At 39.5% G+C, this 15,427-nt stretch overlaps 1 protein-coding gene across 6 annotated transcripts in view; it reads left to right on the top strand.

Annotated features, from left to right (window-relative positions):
- Positions 1-15,427, top strand: part of adgb (androglobin) — a 44,611-nt gene that overhangs the window by 14,107 nt on the left and 15,077 nt on the right. For 4 of the 6 annotated variants that reach the window (XM_040124463.1, XM_040124466.1, XM_040124461.1 and 1 more), the window contains exons 10-22: positions 1-38; positions 460-553; positions 1,107-1,245; positions 3,833-3,878; positions 4,804-4,915; positions 5,101-5,164; positions 5,340-5,447; positions 6,591-6,699; positions 7,122-7,260; positions 9,283-9,397; positions 11,917-12,084; positions 12,797-12,935; positions 13,371-13,499. The exon at positions 1-38 is cut by the window's left edge and continues 137 nt beyond it. In XM_040124463.1, coding sequence (XP_039980397.1) covers positions 1-38; positions 460-553; positions 1,107-1,245; positions 3,833-3,878; positions 4,804-4,915; positions 5,101-5,164; positions 5,340-5,447; positions 6,591-6,699; positions 7,122-7,260; positions 9,283-9,397; positions 11,917-12,084; positions 12,797-12,935; positions 13,371-13,499 — 1,400 coding nt within the window. The remainder of the gene's footprint in view (positions 39-459; positions 554-1,106; positions 1,246-3,832; positions 3,879-4,803; positions 4,916-5,100; positions 5,165-5,339; positions 5,448-6,590; positions 6,700-7,121; positions 7,261-9,282; positions 9,398-11,916; positions 12,085-12,796; positions 12,936-13,370; positions 13,500-15,427) is intronic. The other 2 variants (XM_040124467.1, XM_040124462.1) reach the window with 1 other exon arrangement.

Here is a 15,427-nt window from a genome sequence, read left to right on the forward strand (position 1 = left end):
CCAGCGCAAGGAGATTGTGGTCACTGATGAACCTCGGAGTGAGTGAGAGACAGAGAAGGAAGCAGAGAATAAAAAATGTTAAAAATAAGTTTGGAAAAAAAGGTGATGAAGGGGAAACCAGGAGGAGGATGCAGGGGAGGATATCAAACAAATAGAAAAGCACAAATTATGTGATAGAGTGTAGGTGAATGTCATAAATAAATATGACTAGAAAGGAAAGTGAGTGTTAATGCAGGAGATTTAGAATCTACAGTACAGAGGGCATACAGTACCAAATGCAGAAATGAAAATAGGAGGAGGGTAGGTATAATATTTGTGTATTGAAAATAGCTGCCGGTTCTGACATTTCTGACATAAGCTAATCTCAGTGAAAAACAGAAAATGCAGTAAAAAGAATCATAGTGTGAAAAAGCAGTGCTGGCATGAGGTGTGAGGATTTTTTCTTTTCTCTTTTTTCAGAGCTCCCTTTGTCAAAACCAGAGCAGTTCATTGAGGTTGCCAGCCCTTTTCTCTCCTACCGTGTCAGGAGCAACGTTGGCTCAGTCCCAGAGCTGTGTGTACACTGAAATGATCTAAAACTGAGAAATTAAATGAGATGTATCTTTTCTGCCGTTCTGTTCTTCTGCTCATTTAGCCATTAGATAAACTGTGCTCTGACCTCCCTGTGGAGGAAAGATAGCAAGAAAACAGCTTCCATATGGTGATCAATAAAGTCAATTATCATTATGACATTGCTATTTTTTCCTATTCCTATCTTCTTTCTGTAAATACCTCTTGTACCTGCAACAGGGCAATGACAGACAGACAGCGGACAAACTCAAAATATATGGGCATTTTTATCCTTATAGATTGGTTTGTTCCCATTTGACTATTACTATACTAACTAAAAGAAATGTATGCCAACATTCTTAAGCTAAAACACCACTCAAACTCTACAGATAAAAGTAGTGTTATGGTAGAAATAGTATTAGGGTGTCATTTGTAGATGATATGATGTATTGCTTCTAAATATGTTACCATGAGATTAGATCCGTGTATGGCATGATGATGATATGACGCATGTACCGTATGTGCACATAGCATGAATATGTGTCTTTGTGTGTCAGAGGGGCCAAGCAGAGCGCTCAGAAGAAGTGTTCCCACGGATCCCCGCTGGTTTCCATTGCTGAGAGAGAAGAGACCGAATGCCGAGAAGGCCTTGAGCCTGATGCAGCTAACTCACCAAGCAGCACTCGGAGAATAAAGGTACATTGAATTACTGTCTCCTGGGCACAAAGTTAATTTATACCTTCAGCATCTGTGTATTTCACAGAGCATTTTGTTGTTTAATATAGAAACCTAATTGTGGTTACCCCGAGCCATTTATTTAATAGCTATGAGGATCTGTGAAGTCCATGGTAACGCTCTTTGTCCAAAAAGTAAAATAGTAGCAGCTGTCTGCAAAATTATGTTGTCTCTTCTTATTTCCTCACTTCATTTTTTTTTCTCCTTGTTCCCCGTCCCATCTGTCTACCCTGTAAGTATGCAGTTTAAAGCTCATCAAAAGTAGCCCTGTGTGTCGGTGACAACAAGGCTGCCATCCCCCAGTCTCAAAGTCACTTCTGTTGTCTCCCAGCCAGGCCACCACTGACCAGAGGCACATCTGCACTAAAGAGAGAACTAGTGACAGAAGGGAGATGGGGGGTGGGTGGGGTTCAGAGCTACAGAGAGAGACAGAGTCAAGGATAGAAACAAAGATTGAGAGGAATAAAGAGGGAGGGTGGGCTGAAAAATGGAAAGAAAGTGACAGTTGGACAAGGAGAGATGAAAGCAGAGCAAGAAACAGGGAGATATGGGAAAAGAGAATCTCTGGTGTGTGGTGGTAGTGAACGGGGCGCGTGGGTTTCATACAGGGAGAGGTCGTGTACAGCGCTGATGAAAAAAGCACTGCAATTAGATGGTGAGCCATCAGTGTCTGCATCTCCTGGGGGGTTCATTATTACACTTCACTCCTAGCATACAGAGAAAAAATAGAGTTCATATTAATCACCCTCTTGTGTAACTATGACCAGTTATAGAGCGGTTAGGCTAGGGCAGTATGGATACACTAATTTGATGTGTCGTTTGATGTGTGTGCACAGGCACTCTTGTGGATTGGCTTGTGTATATGTCATATGTGTGCCACATTTATATTGTACGTGTGTTCCCGCTCTTTGCAAGCACATGGTGGGTCACATGCTGAAGGGACTTTACATCAAGTGAGAGGGAATTTTTGCTGTTTTGACCCCTCCCTCTGTTTCTGTCAATGCTGGCCAACAGACTCAAACTCTGTGCCTAGCTCCTAGAATAGAAAAACATGGTGTCACATGATTTCCTTAATACCATCAGTGGCCTACTCCCTCAACTTTAGTGTGGTTTAAGGCATTAGATCCTGGAGTAAGTGTACAGTTTTAACCTCTAATATGCTTGGAATGTGGTTAATCACTAAATCACTAAAAACCCCTCCGTGGTTTCAGTTTACTCATGACAGAGAACTACACTTCCCAAACTCCAGTTTTGGCTGTGAGATCGATGGATTTACTTGTGAATGTGAACTGTGAACAGAAATTTTTATCTTGATTTTATTTCATATTTTTCATGTATGAATTGGGTTACACTTCAGGGGAAAATGTGAAATGTTGAGGGTCTGTTGGAGAGCAAAGACGTAAATCTGGCTGTGTAAAATGAAGCCCCATAAAGTGAGGCATTAAAGAAATGTGGCATCTTCCACCCATCAACCATTTCCTGTCATTTGATCACAAAAGAAATAGCTGCCTCCTCTGAATGCAGCGGTGTACAATCCCAGGAGCCTTGTGTGTAAGATCTGTCAGTCTCGGTGTCTTCTTACTGTACACAGGTAAGACAAGCAATCTGAATGGCAGAAGAATGGCATGTGGGTGGACAGGACGTACGACGCCTTAGAGCCCGTCTCAAAGTTTTATGCACTATTGTGAAAAAACGCACACGCGCACGCACACCCACACACACACACATAGATCATTGTTGCAGGGAAGTGTTGTTATAGTGGTGGAGAGGAGGTCAAGTGTGCTTCCCAATCACAATGCCTCTTTCTGTCTGTCTGGGTCTCTGGGTACTTCACTTATTCAAATAAGTGGTGACTCACATACACAGACACAAACACACTCACTCTGACTCATCAGAGAGTCTTTGCTGGGGTTGCTTTGAAGTTACATGACAAATTTCTTATTCAGAGCTGAGTAAACTATTGGACATTCACCAGGATTTCTCCTCAAAGGAGCATTGTTTTGGAAAAAAAACTTCAAATTAAGGGGCCCGGAGGAAAGTTCAGCTAGATGATACAGGTGCACCATACTCCTTGCAGTTGAATCCAGCTTTGTTAACAAAGCAGCAGTAATGCCCTTTGCCAGACCACATCATGTCCTGCCTTGCTCAGACAGAAGAAGATGGTATTTGAAGGATTTGATAATGACTCATTAGCTATATTTCTTTATTGTGTTGGGCAGACGAGCATGAAATCAGAGCTGTTGAGTAATTCCCCTCTAAGAGAAATAACATGCTAAACAACATAATAACTCCTCATCTGTCACTGACAGTCAAAGTAAATTAGAGCTGGTATTCCCTGGTGGTGTTTTTAGCAGGGGAGGAGCAACCCTTGTCACATTAAACCGTGTCTCATGTCCTGTGGTGTTCAGCGAGAATGGTGCAACAGCACAGCTGGCACTGAATCACTAGAGGGTGAAGGCGTATCTCTGGCAGTGTTACTCTATCAGCAACTCCCTGCTCATGCCTCTCTCACTCTCTCAATTTTCTCTCTCTCTCTCTGTCCCTTTAGGTTACTACAGAGGACAGGAAGAAGGACAATGATGACAACTCCAGTGGTAAAAGCTGTTCCTTTGCAATGCTGGGCGCCTCATTCATGTTGAAAGTAATCTGTGCCATATCTGTACACAAGATGGCTTTACTTGAGGTCAATATTAGGCCAACAGAATGGGCAGATTCACATTAATTCTGGTTTATTGGAAATGATGAATGTAGTGGATGCCTGCGTTATTGGTTGACTTGAACAGCATCTGTGCAGCATAGTCCAATGAATGTGATAAGAAGAATTTGCATCTCTCGCCTCCACTCCTTCCATCTTTCTCTCCATGACTCGGTTGGCCAAGACACTTTGAAGATGGGACTGAAATTATGCCTTATGACAACCAGCCAGTTCCCTGCCTTCGCTCGTTTAGTTGCTTAGTAACACCTGCACTTTGAGTGAGCAGACCACCATTGCTCAGCAGCAGAGACGCGGGCCCTTGCCACCTCAGCTTTCTGATCAGACTCACGCTTTGAGTAGAGCTCGGGGGCAGACCAAGTGTGTGTGTATGTGTGTGTGCATGTGTGTGTTTTTTGGGTGGAGAGTGTGTCTGTGTGCATATGTCTATGATTTTGCTCTGCATGCATTGAGATAGTGGGAGTTAGTGAGTGGGTGTATGGATGTGCATGTGCGCTTACACTATGCCATTATGTGGGAGTTTGGCCAATTCGACACACTGTGTTTAAGATAATGATTTGAGTCTAGGATAACTTGCTATGAGTCACAAGAGGAAAGGCATTTTGTTACTCACAGCAGTTTTAAATGGGAGGTTTCACAGGCAATTTCTATACCCATTTGGTATTAAGTGTGGCATGAAAAGCAGCACTCAACTCGGATGCTTGTCAGCTTGATAAGGGCATGTTTTTTCTCTATTGAGATGCTGCAGATTTGTATTCACATTAATGAATAATTTAAAATAAAGTACCATTCTTTATAATCTCTAGATTGGCCCAAAACTGCAACGAAGCAGCCTGTAACTGAGGAACTCTCAGCTCCCGTCAAACCCATCCTGCAGGAGACCTGGATGGACCTGGATGACTTTGTTAAATGCTTTCAGTAAGACGGAGACACACAGATGTACTTATGCACTGCAAACATGCTTTACCAGTAGATAGAACAACAAAACAGCCAGTCAAGAAATTGGATGCTTGAGGTGCCTAAAAATTATGTGATCAAGACTGTAATTGCTTTTATTAACTAAGCGCAAAAATAACTGGCATCTATTTGTGTTTTTCTTCCAGGACTCTGTTTGTGTTCCATAAATCACAGATCTACCCACATCATATCCACAAATCTCATTTTAAGGTAGAAGATGTATCACAAAAAAACCCAATGATTAAGTTATCCATGTTCAGTCTGCAGTGCTGATACTTTTTAAGCTTTCTATTTATTTTACCACATAATTCCATGTGTTTGTGTGTTGACACATTAATGCCGTTTGTATTTGATATATTGCTATTAACTTAGCTGTTGTCTACAGAGCACCATCCTGTCCAAAACTGCAACAGGCAGCAACTGCACTGGATCGTCTACACACTCACTTACCACCAGATCCCTGCCTGTGACATCTGCTGTAGCAAGCCCTGAAGTACTCACATGCAAACACACACAAACACACATTGCACACAAGCACATAATTTGCTACATTTCATCCAACCTAACTTTGTATGTTGTACAGACTAATGATTACTTAGATTAGATTGTTTTTGTCAAACTATTACAGTATTTCCAAGGTGAAGAATGAGCCTGGACACTCAGATCTCTTCATGTTTTGACTTAAAATTTGCTAACCTAATATTCAGTGGAAGTGTGTTTTCGGAGCTTGGAAGCAACAATAGTATCAGCACAGATTATTTGTCTGAGAACCAAAGAGATGCATTCGTTTTTTTTAGGGGTCAAACGTTCTCGTGTATAGTGATTTCAAGCTGTGCAAACCTTTGTAATGAAGATTTTCAAGAAACTTCTAAATTTAACCATGATCCGATACGCTGATGCCAAAGCAGCAGAAATCAGATTTTGAGGTATTTGTTAGAAGCAGTACTTGTGCTGTCTTCAGGAAGAATTGATTCTGTCAAGTTCTCAAAGGAACCTGCCTGTTCGTATCACATGCATCACATATACACTCCTCTGAAAGTGACAGTGTGCATGTGTGAGGCCTTTGTCTGACTTATTGAGTGTGTGTGTGTGTGTGTGTGTGTGTGTGTGTGTGTGTGTGTGTGTGTGTGTGTGTGTGTATAGAGTGCTGATTCTGCTTGTCATTCTGGACATATATTAACTCTCTAACTCTTCTCTAGTCCTCTATGTGTCTTTTTCTGCGACTCTCTGTCCCCTGATTTGTCTTCTTCTCTGTCTTTCCCTCTGGCTGCTTTTTCTTACGTCACTAATTTCACCGTCTCGGCCTCTCCTATGCAGGTGCCACCTCAAATGCTTCTATAGCTCACTTGGCTCTTTTCTATTGCTTTTTATTTCCTCCACTTACCTCCCCCTCTCCCCTTCATTCGCTTCCTCTGTAATTTCCTCCAGGTTCTCTTCTGGACACCTTTTATCCATCATCCCCTCCCTATGGCTTTCTGCTCTTTTTCTCTTTGACTTTTTCTGTTCCATGTCTGCCTTCGGACTGATAACTAAGTCCTGTGTGTGTGTGTGTGTGTGTGTGTGTGTGTGTGTGTGTGTGTGTGTGTGTGTGTGTGTGTGTGTGTGTGTGTGTGTGTGTGTGTGTTTTCCCACTAAGTGTACAGAGGTGAAAGGCACTCACTACCTATGTGTGGACAGCCTGCAACCTTCCCAGATCCTTATCAGCTTCTCTGCTCTGCTTCTCTGGGGAGATACAGCTGTGGAGAGTAAGGATTTATCCACACTCATGCACACACCCAACACACACACCGCACACACCCAACGCGCACACACACACACACACACACACACACACACACACACACACACACACACACACACACACACACACACACACACACACACACACACACACACACACACACACACACAGATACTCAGATAGAAAAGGATTGTCCAGGTAGTGTAAGGAGCTTGACACATTTTTTAAAACAGCAATTAAAACGCTTGCTCTCAGGTGAAACAAACCACAAACCATACCTACATCATAACCTTATTTGGAATTTTCAGTATATGTAAATATTCATAAAAACTGTATGAATTATAAACATTACCTACTATGTTTGTGATATTTGACTATAGTGTGTGAGCAATACACCTTTTTACTCCCCTCTACAACACTGCTTAGAAAAGGAAATGTCAGCGGCGTGTAGATCTGCAGTTCTTATCGCCCAACCGCACTCCTGGAAAAGTCTGCAGTCACAGCTGCCTGTTCTCACGATCAAGACCACCTCCTCCAAGGCAGCCATGCTTAACTTACCTCCAGGGTAGGACAGCAATGATTGTTTATTCTTCCATCCCAAATCTCAAGTAGTTGTCCTACGTAAGCCATCATGTCAGAGAATACTGAGAACTGTACCCTACTGATCGAAACTAAAAGCTTACATCAAGGTCACTGGGACATCACAAAGAAAATACACAAATCTGTCAATGTTAATTATGTTATGTTCCTCTGTAATGTAAATAAATGTTTATTTTAAGATCCCAATTCCCCTACCTACAGTAGTATGTCTATATATGTAGCTACCATTTTCATTTCATATGAATAATATGATATTAGGTGTGATTCTTGTATCTTGTATATGTTATGTTTTGTGTTTTTGCATCCTGATATTACCACACAATGCTAATATAATATAATATAATATAATATAATATAATATAATATAATATAATATAATATAATATAATATAATATAATATAATATAATATAATATAATATAATATAATATAATATAATATAATATAATATAATATAATATAATATAATATAATATCTAGCAAAGGCTTCAAAGGTGTGACCAGTCTTACCTTATCAGAGGTTTACTGACTTAATACTCAATATCTCATTTCATCTTATCAGTATCTCAATTCTGTAATGTTCATCAATTTATGTAAATTTTCATGATATAGTTATGTAGCAAAAATGTTATCCTTTCTCAAATTTCTTCACATTTAAAATTTCCACATTCACACTTTCACCTAATAACTACAAATTACCCCAAGCTTTGATTGCCATCATGAGAACGTATCATAAAAACCTACTTTTTGCTCAGCACCCTTAAGAGCCTTTGATGAAAGAAAGAAAATGAATAAACATTTCACTGTTGTTGTGATTTTTGCAGCTATGCAGAGATCTACTTAAAGCTATCATAAAGTTAGCAGAAGGTAACTGCCTACCTCAGATGCACTGAAAAGCAGTAAAAAGCATCTGTCCTAGTCTCTATTAATGGGTGCTACTTGGCCTAGAAGCAGAGGGCCTAGTTTCTGGGGTCATGTGCAGGTATGCAGCAGTGCAATTACCACTGAGCCATAATCACACACACAGCACTCAACATCATGCCCATATGCCCCATAGTACACTCTCTCCAAGAGATAATAGCCAATATGTCCATGCAGTTGGGCAGCAATCATTTTTAAAGCACTTCCACTCTTTTCTATTTCTGTGTCCCTATCACCCCATCTGTATGCGGCGCACTATTTACCCTGTGAGCTGTTGTCTTCTATATTATATGAACATACTTTCCTATGCTAATTTTTTAATTTTGAATAGATTTTTGTCTTTCCTCTTTTGTAATTCCCCTGTATGTTCCTCTCTCTTTCCATTTGTCTTTTCTTGCTTTCTTCCCTCCTCTCTCCCTGTACTCCTCACCTTTATTTCTCTCTCTCCCATTGGTTTCCCTTTTGCATGCTCTCCTTTTTCTTCTACAACTCTAGCACATCTCTTCCTCAGTGCTCATTCATCTAGTTAGACTGTGATGACTCAATTATGTAAAGCTAATGGGGCCAAGCAAGCGGGGTTCCACTCTCTCATGTCTGACCAGGCCTGTGAACTAAGCTTGGCACTTGGCAGAGAGGACATTAGGCTACAGCTCTTCTGACTGTTTGACCCACTCACTTTTACTTGAAAGAAACATAGTTCCACTATTAAGACTAGAAAGGGATTTTATTCAGTGGAATGCACTGTTGTTTTATGCATTTTCTATCTGAATGTATTGTTACCATTACCAAAACTGGAGCCACAGGGTGGTGGGTTCAGGGATACCTCTGTACTTCTTACAATTCATTTCTTGTATTTTTTGTAGCCTAACACTAAAACTACTAGTTGGAGTGGTAGCAACAGATGCAGCCTTTGATAAAGTGTTGTGAATAGGCTTTGAGTCTCTTTAAAGGGTCACATACCAAAAAAAGTTGTGAACCACAGTTTTTGAATAATTAGCAGTGTGCAGTAAACATGGATTATGTGTGCCTGTTTTCAAAATGCTCCATTTCTCTCTCTCCCTTCCAGGCGCCATGTGTTATCCTTCCACACAAAGGCAGCACTGGGCTACCACGTCCACCTGTGCAGCAAGACACCTTTCATCTTTGGGGATGAAGAAACCATAATGTCACAACTTACCAAGGTGACCAAGGCCTTTAGTTGACAATGATAGAAATTCCATTAAACACTGTAGTCTTTGTGAATTTAAGCAATAATTTTAGTTTGTTTGGAGTAACAAATGCTGAACAGCAATATTTTATTTTATTTATCTGTGGATGCAAGTCCACCACAGTTAAAGGAAACATTACATATCTTATACCTTGTTGCCAAATCTTTTTGGGCCTAAATACACACAGACATATCAAGATATACAGGTACATACCCCCTTCCTTTATCATACATCCTGTCTGCTCTTTTCTCTCGCTTGCTGCTACTTGAAACAGTGGCTTGGAAAAGTTTGAGCTTACAGTAACAGATGAGGCATTTCTTGAAGATTTTCAGCAAGATTACGTTTTTATTTACACCTTTAAAGTTTCAAAATAACAAAAAAGGAAATGGGCCCGAAACAAAAGTTGAGCAGCCTGCATCGTCAGTACTTATTAACAATCCCTTTGGCAAGTATCAAAGCTTGTAAATGCTTTTTGTAGCAGCTAAGAGTCTTTCAGTTCTTGTTTGGGGAATATTATTTCTTCTTGCAAAAGGCTTCTAGTTATGTGACATTCTTGGGCCGTCATGCATACACTGCTCTTTTGAGGTCTATCCACAGATTTTCAATGATGTTTAGATCTTGGGACTGTGAGGGCCATGACAAAACCTTCAGCTTCTGCCTGTAAAGGTAGTCCATTGTGGATTTTGAGTTGTGTTTAGCATCACTATCCTGTTGTAGAAGCCATCCTCCTTTCATCTTCAGCTTTTTTTTTGCTCCCAGAATTTGCTGGTAATTAATTGAATTCATTCTTCCCTCTACCAGTGAAACTTTCCCTGTGCCACTGTCTGCAACACAAGCCCAAAGCCTGATTGATCCACCCCCGCGCTTAACTGTTGGAGAGGTGTTCTTTCCATGAAACTCTGCACCCTTTTTTCTCCAAACATACCTTTTGCGGCCAAAAAGTTCTACTTTAACTTGATCAGTCCACAGGACTTGTTTCTAAAATGCATCAGGCTTGTTTAGATGTTCCTTTGCAAACATCTGATGCTAAATTTTTTGGTGAGGATGGAGGACCCAGGAAAGCCATTTTTGTGCAGGTGTTGCTGCACAGTAGAACAGTGCAACACCACTCCGAAGTCTGCTAAACCTTCCTGAAGGTCATTTCCTTCCTTTCCACTGTTCCTGTTAACTTCCATGTCTTAATTACATTACGAGTTGAGGAAACGGCTACCTGAAAATGCTTTGCTATCTTCTTATAGCCCTCTCCTGCTTTTCGGGCATCAGTTATTTTAATTTTCAGAGTGCTTGGCAGCTGCTCAGAGGAGCCCATGGCTGCTTATTGTTGGAACAAGTTTTGGGAGTCAGAGCATTTATAAACCTTTGAAAGTTGCTCCAGTTTGCCTTTCCTAATGGTGACTGTGAAACAGACATAGCCCTAACAAGCCGATTAAGGTCTAAGAAAAAAGGTTACAAGAGCTCAAATTTCTTGGGTTGCCTAAAGTTTTGTATGGTGCTAATTTCCTTTTTTCACTCTAAACTTGTAAAAAACAAAAATAATACACTAATCTTGCTTAAAATGTTTAAAAGAATGTTTTTCGCTTTTAACTGTATGCCTTTTGGAGATCAGTTCATCTTCTACTCACCTTACTCTTCACAGTAACAGAAATTTTGACCTGATGTGCCCAAACTTTTTCATGCCACTGTAGACACAATTTCACAGTTACATTCGGATATTAGGAATGATATGCATTTTTCTTTAATTTCCCTCTCAGTCACTTCCTTGATCATAAAAGCTAAAGCTGAGAAATAAAGTGGTGATTTAAATTTTAAATTTAAAAAAAATATATTTTTATTCTGGATATGTATTAGACCAAGGAATCTCCCTCTCTCTCTCTCTCTCTATCATATCTATATACAGTAGATAGACATATAGATGTTAGAGCAAAAACAGAAGAGACAACTAAATCATGACATTATTGAACGTACATAACAGATGAAACAGAAGCGGAAACAGAACCAAACAGAACAGAGTTTGGTTGAACATAGAGATGGGCAGGAGGATATTGCCGTTGTTGAAATTTCCTTGCTGTAATATATTTTGAATAAGGATTATTCCAGCTTCAATTTGGAAAATTACATCATGTTAGTAAGATGATTGCTCTGCTTTCTAACTTTATGTCCCAGTAGTTGTTTTGCTGAATGTAATATTTCTAAAACCATTGTTGTCATTTCAGAAAAAGTGGGTGCTATGGTGGGATCATGTTTGTGGGAAAAACATAAAACTGCCTTTATGTTATCTGTCACCCACAATCCAGCACAGGTCATATATCTGTAGCAAATTTCCTGTAAACAATCGTGATATGTTCCACTCCCGGTGTTCACTGAAATGTTTTAGTATTGTGGGCAAACTGCTTTGCTGTTCTGTTTAACTTGTATTCTGTTTAATTTGCGGAAGTAAATAATAAAATATAAAATAATTTAGATACTTCCCAACTGCTTTCGTCTTTTAACAGGAAAGTGCTCGTTTCACTGAGCAAGCTTCGTCCATCTTGAGAGCCCTGTCCAGAGTGGTGGATTCCTTTAGTGATGAGCAGGACCATCCAGCCACCAGAAGAACCCTAGAAGAGGCTCATTGTCCTCAAAACATCAACACCACCTTGGGAAAATGGGAACACAACAAGGTAGCTTGCTTATGGAGGTACACAGTTGTACTTTAGATTCAGTGAATACCTCCCATCACTTTATACCATTGTAATTAATTGACAATTGCTACATTTACAAGCAGCTAAATGCATGTTGCATACAGTATATTAGGCCAAGTGTTTAGTTTTAGTAGGCCTGTGTTTTGTAGTGATTGTATAGCATTTTGTTGAGAAATAAATAACATAATATTTTTTTTACAATAGCTATGGAGAATAGCTGGACAATACCGTTGTAAATTATTATTAATCCTTTTTTTTTAAGCCATACAAAGATACAGATACAAGACAAAATTTCCATTTAAGACTTTATTGCCTCTTTTTTTTTTTTTTTTTTTTAAATATATACAATATCTCTGTCTATTTTAGTTGCTGGAAAGTAGCCATGTTGAGAGCAGGATAATATACACACACCCATGGGGTTACTTTAACTAATGAAAGATGTGAAGTTGAACATCCCCCCATAAGGAAAACAGAAGTATGGTTTTAGGAGTCATGGATTATCTTTTATGTAACCAAGGCCCTTTTGTGTCCATGTAGTTACAATGGTATAAATGACAAAAATCAGAATACCTGGGTAAATTCACTTTTACATGCAGACACACATATACAGCACTCAACTTCTAATATCTCTTCCTATTTTTCCTTTTTGTGTGTGTGTGTGTGTGTGTGTGTGTTTGTGTGTCTCTTATAGCTGTTTAACTCTGCAGTTTACCACATGCTGTGTGAGTCTCTGGGCAGGAATCTGACGACAGATGAGCAATTTGCTGTACTGGCCCTCACTGCTGACCCTTCACTTTTAGCCACTGTCTGCAAAGAAGACTCCCCTGCATGTAGGTGTCATTTGTGTGTTTGTGAATTTTGCACGTTGTCCATACTAATTTGTAATCATATACCTAAAACATGTCATATTTTCTGTCACAGCTTTAACATACTTTTTGTCAGTTGTGCCAAATTTTAAACATGACTCTATTAAACTGCACTACATCCTCATTCCTCTCTTACAGTGAATATAACTGCTAAAGTCAGTGGAATCTTATGCTATCACTGTGTCACTGTATGACACCTACTCTACCCAAATATTTCATCAAAGTACAGTATAAGATTTCATCAAATTATAGCATAAGATTTCAGTCACATAACAGTAAATTGAATTAATCTCAAATACTTGTATGTGTTGTTTAAAACTTGGCTTTCATTGTACGGTATTTCACAGTTGTCAATTAATTAAATTAAATTAATTTTTCTGCTGTTACACTGCTGTTAAGTAGATGCAGAATCAAAGCCTCCAGAAAACTGGAGAGACAGGGAACCGACAGACAAGGAGGTCAAGGCATTCACGGTTCTGCAGGCTGGAGGGCACTTGGTGCAAGAAATCATTAATGCCTCGAAACCTGGTAAACACTTCCATACACACACATAGAAAATATATTCATTCAATTATCATGATCAGATGGAAATCTTTTCTTTCATCTGAATAGTTGAAAAAATGGTCTTTTAATTAGACAGTCTCATTAGAGTCTGCTTTCTTCTTCAGAATCATTTCATGTTTGGAAGACAGAGATATCTGCAGCAATTGGGCAAGCTAAAGGTGCTAAATTAGGGTTAAATTAAAACAACAGAATGCATTTATTTATAGATTATTATTTAAACACACACAAAATACCTTCTGCTTCTTATATTCAGCGTTTGATTTATCCCAATGGCATATATTGAGCCTCTGAGCAGAGGCACAAATATCTATTGATGAGACTGCTACTTTTACTAATACACCCTGACAGATGAGGGGATGACACAGAGGGGATCACACACACACACACACACACACACACACACACGTACACAACATTCCCGCATCAATAGCCGAACCTCTCAATAGTGACAGCAAGTGAAAGATATGAAAAAGAAGACAAGGCAACATTGGACAGTTTGTAGGAAAGAATGAGAGAATAAATAAAGGAGCAGAGCTGAGCAGCTTTTCCTCTAAATTTATTCAAGTGACTTGCTATGGAATAATGTTTTCTTTTTGTTTCTTACACTGTTTCAGTGGCAGTTATGCTCTTGTGCAGGTTGCAGGTAATTTAAAAATTTTCCTCAGTTTCAGTTAAATAATTTTTAATATCCAATTTTGTCTAGAGGTGGTGGTAATTATGTTACTTTGATGGTGCACCACTGTTTGTTGATTCCAGAGGAAATGCTGGAGGCGACACATTGCCCAGACATTCTCTATTTATTGCCAGGACCTGAAGCTAATTATGTCTTCTCCAGGCAAAACACATATTTAGAGCCACCCTCTAAATAACTTATAATATATATATATATATATATATATATATACACACACACACATACATACTCCGATATGTGCAGCACCTCTGAATAGTGGGGCATGTATGGGAGTATGCACAGCCTCATTAATGCAGGATTTGCATAAAATGCTGCTGTACTATAGTGTCAGTGGGATTTTGCTTAATTTTTTATGGCTTGAAAACGTGTGTTTCGAGCATACCAAATATCCAAAATATCCACATCATTACAGAGCCCATCTGCCAGCAATCTTAAAAAATAATGCTGGTGGTTATGTGGCATTAGTATGAGCGCACACACACACACACACACACACACACACACACAGGCCTGAAATAGACCTGTCATGGTTAAGTTCTCAGAGTGGCACTTAAAGTAATGGTAAAACACCAATCTTAATTTAAAAACTCTGCCTGTCTAGCTACACTTTGAAAAGCCATTTATTTAAGGAAAAGTAAGAACTGGCCTTTTCTTATTTTAGAAGGCCAAATTCCTTGGCACATTTGTTTATACCTCGGTGTACTTTGGTGGTCTAAACAACTTGCTGCTCATCTCACATTTCTGTACAATTCTTTCTTTGTCCTCACCCTTTGAAACTTTGTGTTCTTCCCCCCTTTCCTGTCTGCCATTCTGTCTGCCTGTCTGTCTGTTGCCTGCCTCTCATTGTCAACCATCTTTTTTTATGAAGACGATAGGAGATCTCATCTCTCAGTCGCTAGTCTTGGGCGCTGTAATACCTATATCAATTTGGAAAAGTTGCCATTTGAAAAGAGAGAGCTAAGGGAAAGGAGGGAAGGGGTAGTGGGAGGACGTGAGGACACCTATGCCACATGTCAGATGTGAAACCATCTATCATTCAGCTGTCTTTTCAGAGTGTTTCTCTCAGTTATATGCACAAACACACACTTAAATAAATACCCATGAACACATAGATCTACATCTTTTATCAAAGCTTCAGCTCTGTCAGAGTGGTTACCTGTCTTGTAAGATGAGTGATAGGTAATGACAAGGTGTGAAT

The sequence above is a fragment of the Xiphias gladius genome, chromosome 4 (assembly GCF_016859285.1).
Source record: "Xiphias gladius isolate SHS-SW01 ecotype Sanya breed wild chromosome 4, ASM1685928v1, whole genome shotgun sequence".
Classification (NCBI taxonomy): domain Eukaryota; kingdom Metazoa; phylum Chordata; class Actinopteri; order Istiophoriformes; family Xiphiidae; genus Xiphias; species Xiphias gladius.